Consider the following 18415-nt stretch of genomic DNA (forward strand, 5'->3'; position numbering starts at 1 on the left):
AATATATATATGTCTATATATATTTATATGTCTGTGAATGGAATGGTTTCAAGAAGCAATATGCTTTAATTTCTTCGATGACCCTCCCACAAAGACAAAGGCTATCTATATATTTTCGAATAGGGATTAGTATCTATATATTTTCGGATATGGATTTTTGTTTTTGGTTTGAACAATAAGGTGAATAAAGATTTGATTAGCTTGTGCATTCGTACTTATTAATGACCCAAAACATAAGAGTTGATCTTTCAGGGCTTATGGACATGAGGTTCGGACTCAAAAACCATGAGTCCAAGGGGGTAACGGATCACAAAAACAAACTACATAGAATTAGGAGAATCTCATATGGGTGCTTCTTTCTGCAAAACCAAAATTTCTTCTCCCGTTTTCTTTCTACATAAAATGATTAATACTTTTAAGTATTTGAATCATCATTATTCGGATAAATATATATATTTATATATATATATATATTTTTTTTTTTTTATGTGAGAGCAATCATAAATCACGATGTCCCGTCCTGAAGAACACGAAGATACGGATCCAAAATTGGAAATGGAGCTTGGATCAAACTATCCAGTTGGGATTAGATTGCTTCTTGGTTATATGTCATTATTCTAGTGCACATCTTTCAGGTACAATTTTTTACTTCATGTTTTTTCAATTATGCGCTGGTGTTTGATTGCTAAGAAAATGGGAGGAAAGAATAGAAATCTGTTTTTGGATTTTTGGTTTTAAAAAATGGGTAAAGGTAAAAATTTTAGATTACCAAAGTTAAGATACCAATGGGGAACTGGGATTGTATGAAATATTGTAGGCGTGAAGTAAGAGATGAAACCCTAAAGAATGGAATGATTTAAAGATTAGAAGGGCAGACAAAAAAATAATAATAAAATAAAATAAAATAAAATAAAATAAAAACAAAAAACAATCAGAGGTTGTTTTAGGAATTTTATAATTAATGCAGTGGGAATAGATATTTACGTTGTGTATAAAGAAGCACTCTGACAATATATACTTATATGATCATGTGGAGGATTGAAAGCACCCAAAGTAATGGATTGAAAGCAATTGAAAGGCTAACAAAACCCTTGTCGAGCATTAATCTCTAAAGATGATGAAATGAATATTTTATTTATAAATATCTCTTCATAATTATTTCAAATTTAATATATATTTTAAATATATAAAATTAACCACTAAAATAAATGAAAAAATAAAAAAATAAAAAATTGTCAATAAGACCAAAAGTTTTCATAAATTTCTATGTACAATAAATCAAAAATAATTAAATAAATATTATACTGTTAAGTATATTTGTATTTTCAATTATAAATTTATTTTTCAATTAAATAATGATAATTAAACAAACATTGATATCGAAATTTTAAGCGTTATCATCACTTTTAAGGTTATGCTAAAGGTATCATCTCCATAATATTTTCTTCTAATTATTTCAGCAAAAAGTAATTAATTATCTTTTGTTTGGAAGAAAGTAAAGGGGTTTTAAAACATGCAACATATGCATTTTTATTCACTACGGTGCACAAGTAGGTAAGTTTTTATAACAGATCCAATAAACCGGCGAATTCTCCTTTGCATCTGGAATTTTTTTTTTTTTTCCTTTTTTCAATCTTAGATACTGTTTCGTTGAAATGGCACTTTAACGAAAAGGGACATTCCATTGTCGTAGACGAAAAAGTGGAAGATACATGAAGAAATGAATTTCCAAACTCACTAATTGTTATTATTATTATTATTTAATTTTTTAGGGCAAATTTTTAAAATTCTCTTAAAAATTTAAGATCCTTTTGGTAGATAACTTAATATATAAAACTTTATATAATAAATTTTTTAAAAAAAAATTATATAAATATTTAGTTGTAAATAAAAATACTACATTAAATGCTTAATAAATTTCTATATAAACTAAAAAAACTACATTAAATGCTTATTGAATTTTCATATATGTTAAAAAAAAAAATTTTCATAAAATTTAAACTTTTCTAAAATAATTTTAAAAAACTGTTTTTTTTTATTGACAAATGTTTATTAATTTTTATTAAACATTTTTATTTTTTAACAAAAAAATTTTTGATCTTCAAATAAAACTTTAATCCCAAAAATACTCTATCAAACATACACTTAGATTTCATCTTTATTTTTTAACAAAAATTTTTTTGACTTTCTAAGTAAAGCTTTTGATCCAAAAAAAAAAAAACTCTGTCAAACATGCACTTAGATTTCATGGAATCAAAAAAGTATATTATTATAATATAAAATAAAACTGTAATATAAAATAAACATTATGACATTTTATTCATAGAAATTTTCTTGGGCCTCCCTTTTTATGGGGTAAGGCGAAGGCCCTTCCGCAATCCCTGCCTTAAAGAGAAACCAAACTAGTAGAATGGGCCCAGAATCAGGCTCACTTATTTGATGAGATATGTGTGTCATTAAAATAGAGCAAAGCTCTAGAAAAGAGGCAAATTGGCTGGGAAACACACATGCATCCATTGTCTCTCGTATGTCACCAAATGAGACCAACCGATCTCTTCAAGTAGAGACAGCTTCAATTCATATAGCTTCTTCTTAGGAGGCTCTCCATCGTCTTGAATTAAGTCGTTCACCACCTGAGCAAGTAATTAAAAAAAGAATCAAGATCAGGATAAGATTACCCCACTCAAGTCTATCAATAGCCAGAATTTATTTTAAACACAATGAAATTTTCCCGTTCTCAATATTCACTAAAAAAAGTAATTTTAAGAAAATAGATTTGACCAAAAATAGAAGTAGGATGAAAGACACATAAGGAGCGTGGCAGCATGTAGAAGTAGAACCACCAAGAATGACATGGAAGAAACATACCTTCAGTGCAGTTCCAAGCCTTCCACTACGTCTCTCACGTATAACCAAGAGGGTTCCATATTTAGAGGACTTGATATTAACCCATTTCTTCAGTTCTTTAAAGTTCTCTTCAAACTTATCAGGCTGGATACCAGAGTCTGGTCTAGAACGGTCAACAGTTTCGTCCACATCTTTTGCACCTTCAGATGCTGTCTTCTTACGCTGCAACAATTATATAAAGAATGACAATGAACTTTTTATTAATGAAAATTTCTTTATTCAATCAACTTCAGTTAAAAAATATATATATATATATATATATATCAGTGTGAGAAGGGAAATGAATGCAATGGTGAACTGATTCATCTCGCTAGAACCTACAACAACCCCACAGGAATTGATTAGACCAGCACTAGTCCCACTAAGCATTGCTATCATTATAGATACAGAATAAAATAGGGAGACATGAATCCTGATGTATGCAAATCTGTATAGATCGTGCCACTCAGATCCACACAACAGTTCATAAGATATAATGTCTGGGACTAAAGACTTACATGCAGCAAAGCAATGAACTCAAAAGACAAGAAGGATCAACTACTTTACAAATTATATAAACATAAGTGTAATGTTTTCTACAACTTACCAAGTTTACAGTGATTTCACTCATACAACTTTTCTCAGGCAGATAAAAACTTAAACAAAACATCCCATATATTCATGCAGAATCATTTCATTAATTTATACTTCCTACAATGTGGTGTTAAAGTAAATAAAAAATTACAAAATATTAAAAAAAAAAGTTGACCTTAAGAAATAAAGTAAAAATTACTATAATTGGAAGCTACTGCTCTAACCTCTAAAGTTTCTATCTCTACAAGTGCTAGTCCTTTCTGGTAAAGTGCCTCTGCTAATTGATCACGGGATGTTTCCATCTTCTTCTTGATTTTCTGTAGGAATAACAACCACGATATATGATCTAGAAAGTAAGTCCAAACTGCAAAACCTTGATAGGTACAGATCTCCAAAAGGGTCTTGAAAGTTTAAAGAACAAGAAAAAAGAATGGAGGGACAGGGAGGAAGAATAAAGAATACATACCTCTGCCTCCTCATCTTCAGGTTCACTTTTGATACCAAAATATTTCGCTAGCTCGTCTCTGTCAATACTATCAACAACCTCATTGGCAGCACTGATAACCTGCACAGCAGCAATCAGATACATGATGCATATCACCAAATCAAGCAATCCCTCTTTCAGGGAAGTGATTCAGAATATCATACTTCGATCAATCAAAGAAAGATTCAACAACTAAAAGAAAGATCGATCCTTTGGGATCCTTCCTTTCTTCAAACGGAACAAAAAATATTCCAATTTTGCGTATTAAATGAACGAAATAGAATCAGCAGTATTCTATGAGAGACAATAGTATGGTAGAAAGAAAATATTTTGCAAAATTTTCATAATGCATTGAAACAAAAAAACATACATGAGCAACTGTGAATAATTTCATCACATCAGTGTCTTTTGTGTTGGCTTGCATACATAGATCTAATTCCTATCAGGCTTGAGTTTTCTTGGGAATTTATAGGAACTTACAATACTATCAGAATTTAGTTGTCAATCTGAATTTATATTTTTATCCTAGTTACCCTTAAAATCTTCACAGTAAGAAACATCTAACTTTTATATAGATATGCAGGAGCATCCTCAGTGTTTTATCCCAACTTTCTCATGTTAGTCATTATGTCTTGCACATATTAGTTATTAAAAATATTTATATGCTTTAATATGTTTTGCAAACACAGTTATCACTGTAATAAACAAACTAAATACACCACTGGAAAATCCTGACCAAAAAAAATAAAAATGAAAAATCAATGAAACATTATATTGCCTACTTTACAAGCACATAGGCCAAAATCTGCCTAAGCAATGAATTTGGGCGATTGCTCCATGTAGACCTCCTCTCTTGTACATCACCAAGTTGATAGCCAAGGAGGAAAGGACATGCACAAAACTAAGTCGAAAAATCCACGGGCAACCAACAAGCTCCTTCCTTTCTGGTAACTAAACTTGCTATCAGAGTCTAATTGTCTATCTAGTCTTGTGTTTGTATCCTGGTAGCTTCTATTTCTAATAATCTATGATTATGAATGAGTAGGGGTGCACTTTGAACAGACCTAAGCATGAAGAGGGGTTATTTATTAAGTTTCTATTGCATTAGTTGATATGTATAGTTGGGTCTATTTCCTATTGGCTTAATCTCTTGAAATAAATGGTAACTTAACATTCTACATAAAACTATAACAATTAGGTACTCCAAGTAACATTTGAATATGAGATTACAAATTATCTTCAGCTGAGAAAGCCAAGCATGATCTGTTAACAAAAATTGATTCAATTATTGCATGATGAAATTGTCTTTCTCATTACCAGCCGTAAAACAATTTAAAGTGAAAGTTACCTTGTAACTAGAGAGGAGGAGGAAGAAAAAATGTAAGAGGAAGAGGAGAAGGAAGAAGAAGAAGGTTATATAAGGCGAACTGCATCAAATTATAATCGTTAATTTTTTACACATAGCCTCATTCTCAGGTTCTTGTACAGATAATCCATATTCTTCCCAACAAAATCTCTTCCTAAGTTCCGGGGCTACATTGTATCACTGTTTCTAAATATTAAGATCAGATTTCAATAACCTCCTATCCTTTCTAAACAACATGCTTTCAAGGGAAAAATAGGAAGAGAAAAACTTTTCCATCAAGTAAACTGACTCATTGTCGAAAAATAAATAAATAAATAAAGTAAACCAATTTATAGAAAGCTTCTCATAGTCTGTGGCAGAGAACCACGTGGTAACAAAACCCAATAAATTCAAACAATGCAATACTTTAAATACTAACAGGGGGAGGAAAAGAAACGGACATCTTTCATGAATATGAAAATACATCTATTTAGATCACTTGTGTCAGAAAAATTACCTCTTCATCATGATGGATTTTGTCCACAACATTGTTTCGAGAAACCAAACCTTCCAGTATCTTTGAAAGCAGTGGAGTGTATTTTGGGTATTCAGACTGCAACAATGAAGCGTACATATGGATTTACAGCAACTATAAAATTTACAGCGAATTCCAGAGCACACTCAAATAATAGACTAGATATATTTTATCCTCAAACATAGAATCAATTCAATACTTCAACTTTCAGAAATACAGCATATATAAATGATAAGGTAGATAAAGGCTTGAAGCACATATGCACACAAAACTGATATATTATGTTAATGCAACATTTCAGTCATTCAATCTGCTAAGCTCATATTCAATACCGAGCTTGAAGAATTTTAAAGGTATTGTAAAAGTTCAACTAGAGCTTCATATTCATGAGAACAAAGTAGCAAATATAATGATAAAAGGATACACTCCACCCCTAAAGCATTTAATCTAAATGATAACAACACAACCTGTACCTTAAGAGAGTCGGATAACTTTTTCCATTCTGAGATTTCTTCATCGGAATCTTGTCTTAGACTTGCAAGAACTTTTATCTTTGCATCCCGAACCTGATTTACAAGAGATTACCAACATTATCTCTAAAGTATTTAAAATATCTAAATACCTTAGAACCTATGAGGATAGAGTAAGGGGGCACTATAAGAGCACAGGATCATAATGAATTGGGAGGACCAAATCAGAAACCAGTTACCAATATCAAAGAGTCCTGACATAGTGTTCGCATGTCTAAGTGCTCAATGTAAGAGAAAGTGAAATATACAAAACATTTTTTCCACCTTTTATGAAGTAGGTATAACAAATCTAAAAACTTAACACTATTATTAATGGTCTAAAAGAATTTAACTTCTACCATTACATGATTGTTGATTAAATCAACATTCAAAACCATAATTCAAATTAAATACGTTAAAGGGATTTCATGAAGTTAAATTATCGGACCTACATAATATTCTGTGTATTCGACTTATAATGGAAGTTACAAAACAGAATCAATAAAAGAAGTAGGGGAAAAACAATATGAAACATGATTTGATTTAAAACCATATATATATATATATATATATAAAATAAAAAATAACAAAAAAGACTACTTATTGTGCACATATGCAGTGCCAAATAGATTGGTATCAAAATACAATACATAGGATATATGGCTATTTGTGTGTCGATAGGGACATGGCAGGATTCCACAGATATATAAATTTCAATTGATGTCTGTTTGCAAGTGGATGCATAATATATGGACAAGCATTCAACAAATTTCGGACGTTGATCCAAATTTTTAATAAAAATTGGAAGTCATCCTAGATATATTAGCTAAAAGACCAGAAGCACAGAGATAAAAATTAGAATTACTACTATCATGTACTCAACACACCTCTTCTTCTAAGCGTTCAGAGACAGACTTGGTTAAAGTAGGAGAAGAACCTTTTCCCTTGTCCTCGTCAGGCTGTCAAAAAGTAAAAATGAAACTGATTTATAATGAGATGAACTTAGATTAGATATGAAGTGATTTATAATGACATGCAGCCTGCTAGTTATTTTAGCATATATACAAATATTAGAACCTTATTTGGCGGCACTACATAAGAAATATGATAAGACACAGGGTAATCCTTCAGGTCTTTTCCGTGTCCTTGCCCAAGATATGAAAGCTTTCCATAGGAGATCGTTCCAAGCAATACAGATCCTTGAGGACAATTCTGCAGAAACTTTATGAGTATCTTCAAACATATACAACATTATTATCTCAAAGAAAAATATTGATAGCGAAAGACCTTTGGAAGCTTGTCTTTGGGGGGTGGGCCAACATAAAATGCTTCTTTCTTCCTATCATATGAGATGCAATAATTAATTGAAATTGAATTTCAAAACAATACATCATTAAACCATATGAACAGATTCAGATACATACCCAGGAACTAAAATTGTTGGCTCATAACTACCAATTCCCATCAAAGGGCCATCAGGTTTAGAAAAAAAGCACAATTGAATTCCATCCTGGATCAGACGAAAACAGCTGGAGTAATTAGCAGGATTCAATACATAAACATTTCATGCTATACAAATTAATTAATTAACTAAAATAAATTAAATTAAAACACCAACCAAAAAAAAAAAAAAAAAAAGTCCACAACCCAAATGAATCCTTAATTTGTATCCAGCAGTTAACTAAATTAAGAAATTATACCAAACTAGTACAAGTATAACAAACATGGAAATGAAAGACATAACTTATTAAATTATTGTTGAACCATTATAGGAAAGCATTGATTAAGGAAATCAAAATTCGATCCTCAAAAGGAATGCGCCATACCTTCTCTTCCAATTTTCTCTCGATGAATAACACTAATTGTTTCATCTTTTCCAAATACTGCACATTGTCATGCCTGAAACAACACAAATTGCATGGGGAAATTTTTGAAATAGTTCAGAACTTATCCAAACAAAATGCAATTTAATTTCCTCTATCACAGCTTTTTGATGTTGAATCAAATCTCATGTTCCACAAAAATGCCGAGGTACGTTGAATAGTAATTCTAAAATGAAATTCAATACTAAATCACAGTAGTACAATCATCTCAAGTAAGCAACTTTTATGAGGACAGTCCAGTATGTGAAAATTTGTGCTGGTTACATGCTAACTAGGAAAGAAAGAAGAATGTACCTTAGATAGAATTGTAAACTGTATTCTCCCTTGGGAAGTTTTGAAAATTCAGGATAGCAGTCACCCATTGCATATACACGCTATAGTTGGGAAAAAAAAATGGTAATAAGAAAAAAATAAATTCTCCAACACAAGAGTATTTTAATAATGGAATCAAATCTGTAGCAACAAATACAGCATCACTTAGTGCAGACCTTCATTGACTGTTTTAGAGGCAACACTTCATATTTGAGGATGGGTAAATCCATACCTAACTTCCCTAAAAATGAGCAATTAAAATTTCATATAACAAGAAATTGATGTGGTACCTTGTTTGCATCAGAGATCATATAAAACTGAGACTCAAACTTAGTGTCATATATGCGGTTGTTAAGTAATGGAATGTAAGGTTTTACTTCAGCTCCATCTTCTAATTTGAACTTGTATCTGAAGGACCGGCAAAATAAGAATGTATTGGTATAAAACTCGAAGGTCAGTCAAATAAAGCAATCAATAAAGTAAATGTCTAACAGTGACTCACGTTAATATCAGTGCTAGAATTTGTTTGCCTGAAGGTAGTTTGTCACGACTGCTTGTGAGTGTAAAAAGTTTAGCCTCAATGGGTCGATATGGAACTCTTACCTGAAAAATGAACAGCCCCACAATGTACAAAAAACAGAAAAAGAAAAAGAAAACAGAAAAAAAAATTAAGAGGAGAAAAAAAAAAAAAATGTCAAATAACCGCACTGAAACTAGAAACTACGAATAATCCGGAATATGATAATAACTTTCACCTTCTTTAGAATAGCAGAAGGTGCAAGTCTTTCAGATGCCAGTAAAGCTTCAGCATCAATTCTGATGGGTGCTTCACTTCCATCAAGAACTACTCGCTTTTTGTCAATGTTAATTCCATGAAACACAATCTAGAAAGTAAGGCCAAACAAAGTAACATCAAAATCTACAGGGACTCCAGTTTCCTTTTTCAAAAAAAAGAAAAAAAGGAAAACATAAATAAAAGAAGAAACATTGAACAAACTACAGAAAATTATGGCAAACTAACCAACAGATGCCTGCTATGAAAGCATCTCACTCTCAGAGTTGCACATTTAGAAAGTAAATGAATGTTCCCAGTTTAACAAAATAACCAAGTCCTAATAAGAAAGCTTACTTCAAAATCAACAATAGTCGTTTCATGGCTTCCTATGCCGCTTGACCAAAACTGAGCTATAGCTAATTCCATTGTATGGCCACCCACAACAGGAAAGAAAAAGCTTTTGGCGGAAGGAGAAGAAAATGTCACAACACTCTCCCACTTACTAGGCCTTTGCAAGGGGTAAAGCTGAACAATGCAAGCATGTTAGAGCAGGTGTGGACAATCTTCTATAAATCAATCATCACTGAACCCCGTACCTGAACAGTGTCAACAAAAAATCTTCTTGATGTATCAAATCCTGATGTTTGCATGCTTGCTTCAACCCAAGTAGCACCAAGTGGGACCTCTATAAATCTCCTTTCTATGTGGCCTAAACACAGTAGCATTTGCAAGAAGAGACAAGGATTAAGTTACAAGGATGAAAAACACACATAAAATATCAGCTCACAAGGAGCCAAAAGCACTATTGGATATGAGAAGCAGAATTTAAAGCAAGTTAACAGTCAGACCTGGCAGAAAAGACATTCTCGAATATTTAATCAAGGGAGGTCGATCAATCACAACACTGGGCTTTGTTATAGTAATTGGGACTCTGAAAATAGGACCACGCCAAGGGGCTTTACAATCAACAGCATAGACTTCACAATAGTGCAGTCCTTCACTAAGATTAGTAGGATCTACTATAATGCTGGAAAAAAGAGCATGGAATCTTGTTAGTTGTAGCATTAGCTACCACTTAACATCAAAACAAATGCCACAGAACAAATATACAAAGAAAACAAAATAAAAGGGAAATAAATTTGTAAGATTGACAAGATTAAGAAATCCTAAAAGAAAAGAATTTCAATGATGAAAACTATTAAAAAGTAAGAGTCTAAGAGATAATTAGTGTAGCAAAACAATTGGCATTGAAAGAATCTATCTTAAACAATCAGCATTGCCCCACCCACTAGACATAAAGATAATATCACCAACATGACAACAACCATAGATGCTACAGATGATTTCAGCTATAGAACAAAAAACATGTGTGACCAATAAAGCTCACTCCACTACTTTTCTTGCTTTAACAATTTGGAACATGAGATATTTGCTAAGCCTTCTTGCCCCTTACATATGTCATTTTCTTGCCATGGGCATATATACTAAGGCCAACAACTTAACGTATAAATGCATCTTAACCATTGATGTTGATGCATTCATTATCAGAAAGAAGATGAAGAGGTATGTTAAAGTAGTGTAACTAACTTGAAGCTTCGCCCGTTATGAGTAAGAAGGAGGTACTCAGGAGTCCTCACAATTGCTGGTCCACTTGAATGCAACTCCAAACATTCTTCAAAAGGAACCAATTCATCTAACTTACTTGCATCTTCATGAAATTTTGGCTCAACATCCACTGTCCACTGTAAGAATATTAGTTCAGCTACGGTAACAATCAAATATACAGTAGAACATGTGAAAGTAATTGTACAACAGAAGAGACCACAGCATAAACATTCATACAAAGTGATTGTGCAAAACATATATGCAAGATGTGACAGCACAATTTTCATATTTTAAAAAATATTGCATGGCTTCATGATGAAAAGAAATTCATATGGTAGTAATAACAATGTCATACAGAGCAGAACAAAGGACATTTGTTGCTTCAGGAATAATGAAAATCATACTACGCAATATTTTTTAAAATTAAAAAAGAAAGTGAATTTTACCTAACCTTTTGTGTCCTAGAAAACCACTTAAAGCATTCAAAATCAATGTTCGCACACTGTGACTCACAATCCAGAGGTTCCAAAAGAATTTCCAAGTGTGTTGCATTTCAATGAAGGTAGAACAGTTTCATGAAGGGACATAAATTTGCCAATATAGGAAAATCTAACAAACGGGACAGTCCAATGTCATGTCATATGCCACAACACAGTACAAAATACTATCTAGCAACACTGGCACTATCATAAGTTGCGTGATGGCATTCAACAATACCACATGATATCCAGCATTATCACAATGACAAATTTCAGGAAGTCATTTAACAGTCTCACCTCAGTAGATTGTTGACAAGCACTAGGCTCTCTTATGTAGATGCCTCGTGATATAGGAGCTGCAGTTAAAACATACCAATAACAATGCACTTTCATTAACCATGTTAGCGTAAAATCAAGAAGAATTTTGTACAGAATGAATGAAGAGTTGAAGACCTTGTACCTAGAGACTTAAAAAATGTAATCTATACAGCTTCAAAAAGAAACCATACAGTACTCAGTTGTATCCACAAAAAAGATAATCACCCAAATCTACCAAACTTTTCACGTTTTAAAATCCAGACTACCATATATATCTTATATAGGACTATCAGGCAAACAAATTGTGCACTGTCAGTCCTCAACAGGCACATTACCCAAAACTTTAGCGCCTATCAGGGAGAAAAGGAAGGTAAACTTACTAGATTTTCCAGACTGATTAATTTTTATTTGATATGTAACACATGGCACATTCCTGCACTGTTGTATATATTCATGTGCCCTGTCAATCAACAAAAAATAAATAAATAAATACCATTTTTGCAAAATGAAATCTGTTCTTGAAGCTTATCAAGAGAAGGCCTCGATAACAATATCTTACTTGTCAACTTGCATAAGCCCTTGTCCAGTGGTTAATTTATCCTCTGGTAAATTGCCGACAGGAACAGATGTATTCTCAAGAGCTTTTCTAACATTGTAAGGACTCACGGGAATGCCTTCAGCCTGCACAAGAAAGAATAGGTATCAGAGAATTGAGCCAGAAATCACACCAATGATCCAAAGAAAAGGAGCAAATTCAAGACTACTTGTGCATTGATATAGGTACCTTCATTGCACTTATGAGTAATGCAATTCCCCCACAGGCAGATGGTGATGCCATTGATGTTCCATTCATAAGCCTACGTCGTTGGAGAGTCCATGTAGGAACAGGAGCAACAGCCCCACCAGGAGCACTTATACAGACACCAAGATCTCCATCAGCCGTTGGTCCTCGGCTGGACCTGAAAATTATGCACAATAAGGTAAAACCTCAAGAACAACCCAAAAGCGGCAGAGGTTGCACCTGACGATTATAGTCAGACCTTCAAGGGGAATTAAAATTACCATGTATATTCAAGCCCTTCAGACGGAGCTTCAACAACACAATGAGCACCAGCAGCCATTGCAGGAGAGAGATATGCACCAACTCCTATAATGCTAGAAGTGGTACCACCAGGTGCTCCAACGGTGCTCAAAGCTGGACCACTATTACCGGCACTACTTACGAATATCAAATGGTGCTTGTTTACAGCCTAATTTTAGCACATTTGAAAGCATGGTCAAATAGATGGGTAAAAGATTACAATTCAAGCCAAAATGACAGTTTTAGAAATGATACTTCATTAACAAGGTCAACAAAGCGTCCATAGTCTGGCAATAAAGCAGGTTCTCCATAACTCATGTTGATCAGATCACATTTGTGCTGCAAAACAAAATAAAAAACTAGATGCCCATCAAATAATTATATATATCAACCCCTATAAGTAACTCTGTCACCATAATGCTAAATTCCCATAAAGACATGAAAGATATAGGTAATTTTGGCCATTTCAGTGTTTTAGATAAATTATCAAAAAATAAAAATGAAAAAATGAAAGCACCTCCACAGCAGCTATTAAAGCTCGAGTGAGGCCGGTTCCTGTCTCCATTGAACCTAAGCGTGAATCCCCAATTTTACAAGATATCAACTGTGCACCAGGTGCAACTCCATTCAACAAGGGCTCCTAATAACAACCACATATCAAAAGGTAAATTCAACAAGAACTCCTAACAGCAATTACATATCAAAGTGTAAATTGCTAATCAGGCAAAAACTGCAAGCATTTTAAGTTCGATGCTGGTACCTTAGGGTGGAAAGCACTAGCAATACCAGCAACATGAGTGGCATGAGGGGAGCTATCTGTCACAATACTTAAGATATTCCCTTCATCATACACATTAACAACAAACGTACAGGCATCTAATTTGCTAAAAATACCAAACTTCCGCTCTGTCCTGTAAGCATAGTTTTAAAAAAGTTCAAAAATCCATAAGATCCAATAAGTCCTAGATCATTACAAAAAGAGCATACTGAAAAAATTAAACAACAAATATGAAAACTTCAATATTATGGGGGAACAATGGTTAGATCTGCAGCAGAAGAGGTGCTTGGACTACAACATGGATGATGTCATAGACTAATATACATGGTTTCTTGGAAATTCCATTTGTCACCAGTTAATCATTATAACCTTTTGGTGCCTGTCTCCTTTTATCACTTTTCCAAAGAAAAAACTCAGGAATGATAAGCTCAAGCTGCTTAATTAAAAATGTATATCCTTTTTGGGGGCAACAACCATTCAGGTTCCAATGAGGGATCTCAACATTGATCAATTCAGGTTCCAATGAGGTGATCTCAACATTGATCACCAAGAATTGCCCTTTCACAAAACAGTATACCATTCCATAAAGTTAAGCTTTGCTAAAATACTAAAACAATATACCACTCATAAAATTAAGCTTTACTACAATACAAAGTACATCTCATTTCCGGCTTTTTGTATCATTACCTTTGGGTAGTATTACAAGCACTAGATGATCTTACAGCAACGAAACATACCTAAAATTAGTTAGGGGCACAAAATTAGCAAGCTTCCCAGAGTTTGGGTCATCCTCAAGACTCCGTGTGTCCAAGGCAACCCTCCATACATCTCCATCATGCCATACAACAGCATCTATAATTGGCCCTTTGTCATCATAGCTCTACAACATAAAATCTTGGTCGTCACCTCTAGAACCCAAAATAATCCAAGAGAAACAAATCTCAGATACTCACATCAGCTTGCTTCCGTAGATAATCAATTCTGTTTTGGAGGTCCTCACGAACCCTTTTCAGGTCTGCATCCTCCACCTTGATGTGTTTCTGGAATAATCATAATATGTATATATTCAACAGCAATTCGATGCATCCACATCTATAAAAGTTCGTCGCTTTTTTATTTTTTATTTTTTATTTTTTTTGGTTAAATTATAAAAGCTCATCACTGTTAATCATAAATTCAGGATTATAACTGGTTAGCTTTTACATTCATAAAAACTTCCATCACCTCGAAGCAAAGTTTCCAGGGACAGTATATGACATATTTTACATGGTTTATGGACAAACATACACCAAATGAAATTTGATTTCAATAGGCATAGCCTTCTTAACATATGATATATTTAAGGAAGACAAGTGATAACACAAGGATTACAAAGTAGAAAAGCAGCACCCAAAAAGAAAAAATAGAATTAATATTGCAAAAAAGTAGAAGTGAAAACAGAAATGAGCTTTTTCAATTCATTAGTAATAATGTCAATTAAGATGCATAGTGTGAAATTTGAGGGTACAACAAGAGAAGGGCAGTTCTATACCCAAAAATGGTAACAATAATTTGGGGGGAAAAAAAAATTCCAATATTGAACTCTGAAAATGACATGCTTACTTCAATTAAAAATTACATGGAATGTGCAATGACATGCTTACTTCAATTAAAAATTACATGGAATGTGCAAGTAATTTGTATATTCAGGATCTGATTATCAGTAACCAGCTCAGGAAACTGGAAAGCAGCATTTTCACCAACCTGATCAAACTCATCAAGATTCTTAACAGCCTTAGCAATTTCCTCCTGGTTCTTTTCATCCCATTTTTTCTTTCTTTCTTTCTGTTACAAAAAAAATTTAGGAGAAACAGAAAATTTTTGTTAGCCAATGTTATGTTACATGAAGCTGCTATTGTAACCAATTACTAAATCACATTACCTTCAAGCGAGAAGCCAAATCACTAGTGAACAACTCGTATACAAATTTATAACCCACATGCCACTCACCAGAAGGGTTCTTCCATGCAGAATTGACAACCAGAGAAGTACCTATAGGAAACTTGCATCAAAACCAGTGTGGCATCTTGGAGAAAAGATCATTGTTACAACTTACAATAAAAAGATAACATTACCATTCGATAAAGTAATATGTACTTCTATTAACAATGAAAAGGAATGATTCGAATGAAAATATAAGAACTCATAATTTACAAACTAGGATATCACCATTCTTTCTGGAATTCAACAAAATCTAGAACAGTACAGACACCAGAAAAGATAACAAGACATATAGGAAAAACTTGAATGGGGCACAGGACATTTTTCTCCTTTTTTTTTTTTTTTTTTTTTTTTAATCTCTAGCCATGTAACTAAGAAATTCAATAAAAAGCAACAATTAAAACGTATCAAGAACACTGATATGCCTAAGTTGAGCTGCTCAATCTTGTTCCAAGATATTAACCTGAAGCTCCAGAAATACAGCCATTTTCATCAGCCTTTACCACTTTTGAGGTATCAACATCCCCACTCCCCGTGCTGAAAAAGAGAAGAAAAGTTAGATTAGGATCCGTTTGATATAGCTAATGAAAATAGAATTTTAACACGCAGAGCTTTCTATAATAGATATTTTTGAAAAAAAAAATTTATTAAAAAATTAATAAGTATTTAGTTGTAAATAAAAAAATTATATTAAATATTCATTAAACAGTATTAAATATTTATTAAATTTTTATATAAATTAAAAATAGATATTTTAAAGAAGCTTCAAAAAAACTTATATTTTGATCAATATATATTTCTTGACTTTTATCGAACACTTTTACTGGTTGGTGTTTTACTTGTTGATAAAAGGGCTTTTTGACACTTAAGCAAAGCTTTTAAGGCAGAAAAACCCTGCCAAACAGACATACTGCTATAGTGCTATAAACATATTTTAAACTCCATGACCAACTGGTTCCGTATTCAAGTTACCAATCAAGAACATCTAATATTTTTGGCTTTCCATCGGATGTAACTTGTAATCCATCAGCAGCCGGATCCACCCCCGAATCTGAAACCCCCAAAAAAAAAAAAAAAATTAATCCATTGTACTCGGTTGCAGAGAAGTTCATTTAAAACACAAAGTAAAAGAAAACCAGCAGAGTCCTCCCTCCTCTTCTCGATTTTCTATATTTCATTCCACTTTTTTTTTTAATTTGTTTTCATTTGATTTTCTCATTTCCTACCAATCTATAACCAAACAAAAAGATCAACATTCTCTTTCCTATTCTTCATAATCAAAAATAAATAAATAAAAACATAATAAAATTCTTTCTTGCTTTTCTTGGATTCCACAAGGGGAATTTAATAGCGAGTGGTAGTAGTAGAATCGACCAACAGGAAATATACCAAAGATAGCGATGAGAACGCCTCGGCCATCGTAGTGAGGATGAGCTTCGACGAAGCGATCGGCACCAATCTCTTTCTTAGGCATGAGTGAAGCCAAAAAAGTGGACTCGTTCAGCTTGAAGCTACGCAGAGAGCCATTATCCTCACTCCCAAACGATGAACCAGGCATTGCCCTGACCCTACCTCTATCGCCACCACTTCTACTACCACTGCTACTGCTTCTTCTTCTAGTCCACTCTCCTCCTTTTCTTGGTCTTTGCCTTTTGGGTCTAATGATGAGCGAGAGACACTCAGATGAGAAGAAAGATTGTGGAAATGGGGACACGTATGGCAATTTATATGATAACAATGGGTTTTGCATAATTTTATAAAAAATAATGATGATGATTTTGAGTAGGGGTGTTTTGGTAAATTAAAGCGTGGTTCTAACTGACTGTTGGGATGTGTAACCCGTTGGTTTGGGGGAGAGTGGAGGTGGTTACGAGTTTCGAAACCGGAAATTGGGATGAGACAGGTGGAGGTGGAGGGCATAGAGTGGATTGGGTTGGGTTCTGGTTTGGACTCCTCTTTTGAAATTACGGTTTTTGGGATCTCCATTTGATTTTTGGACATCCATGTCCTTCTTTCGTTGTTGATGGCTTTGATGGGGTCCAAACATCTATTGGTGGGACATACATTACAACACAGTCGCACGTACACTTACTCCCGTTGAAAGAACGCAGAGCATAATGGAAAGCTATCCTAATAAAATATAGAAAAAGATAATAATAATAAATTCAAAGAATCTTTTTTTTTTTAAATAATTCAAAGAATCTTTTATATTTTATTTTAAAACATATACTTGCTATGGTTAGGGATGTCAACGGGTCGGGGCGGGGCTGGTTTTTAAAATCCCGTCCCATCTCAGCAGAAAATTTTACATCCCATCTCCGTGATTTTTCACGTTTTTTTAGGTGCGGGGCGGGATCGGAGATTTTGCGGGGTGGAAACGGGGCGGGACGGTTTTCCCCATTTTGTTTTTTAATTGATATTTTTTAAAAAAATTTATATAAAAAAATTATTTTATGATTAAAATATAAAAAAAATGACTACAATGCAATAAAAATATAATAAAATACATCAAGGAACAAATTTACAATTATAATAAAATACATATTTAGAAAAATAAATATAAAAAAAAGAAGAAAATGATTTTACATAAATAAAATTTTATAAAAAAAAATAATAAATAAATATATATATATATCGGGGCGGGTTCGGGGCGGAGTTATTATTCCCCGTCCCCGGCCCGTCCCCGACTCGGTTTTTAGGTATTTGCCCCAAGCCCGCCCCGCATCCTCGAATTTTAGAGGAAAAACCGCCCCGTTAGGGGCGGTGCACCGCGGTTTCGGGAATGGACGGGGCAAATTGACATCCCTAGCTATGCTAGATCTCATGATTTTTACAACTTTATTGTGTTATA

At 33.4% G+C, this 18415-nt stretch overlaps 1 protein-coding gene across 1 annotated transcript; it reads right to left on the reverse strand.

Moving 5' to 3' along the window:
- Positions 1–2243: 2243 nt before the first annotated feature.
- Positions 2244–17456, reverse strand: LOC107414512 (tripeptidyl-peptidase 2). Its single transcript, XM_048469915.2, has 34 exons — positions 16954–17456; positions 16537–16615; positions 16028–16101; positions 15506–15615; positions 15328–15408; positions 14538–14624; positions 14322–14464; positions 13567–13717; positions 13324–13446; positions 13062–13145; positions 12788–12975; positions 12510–12684; positions 12285–12406; positions 12106–12185; positions 11705–11763; positions 10911–11065; positions 10172–10350; positions 9920–10032; positions 9678–9848; positions 9304–9432; positions 9051–9151; positions 8839–8956; positions 8531–8610; positions 8180–8252; positions 7778–7863; positions 7641–7692; positions 7431–7565; positions 7241–7312; positions 6318–6410; positions 5827–5922; positions 3947–4045; positions 3705–3797; positions 2869–3069; positions 2244–2633 (listed from the first exon to the last, which is right to left on the reverse strand). Exons 1-34 carry the CDS (start codon positions 17312–17314, stop codon positions 2475–2477), a joined length of 4122 nt encoding a protein of 1373 aa, XP_048325872.2. The 5' UTR covers positions 17315–17456; the 3' UTR covers positions 2244–2474.
- Positions 17457–18415: the final 959 nt, after the last annotated feature.

This window comes from Ziziphus jujuba, chromosome 8 (assembly GCF_031755915.1).
Source record: "Ziziphus jujuba cultivar Dongzao chromosome 8, ASM3175591v1".
Classification (NCBI taxonomy): domain Eukaryota; kingdom Viridiplantae; phylum Streptophyta; class Magnoliopsida; order Rosales; family Rhamnaceae; genus Ziziphus; species Ziziphus jujuba.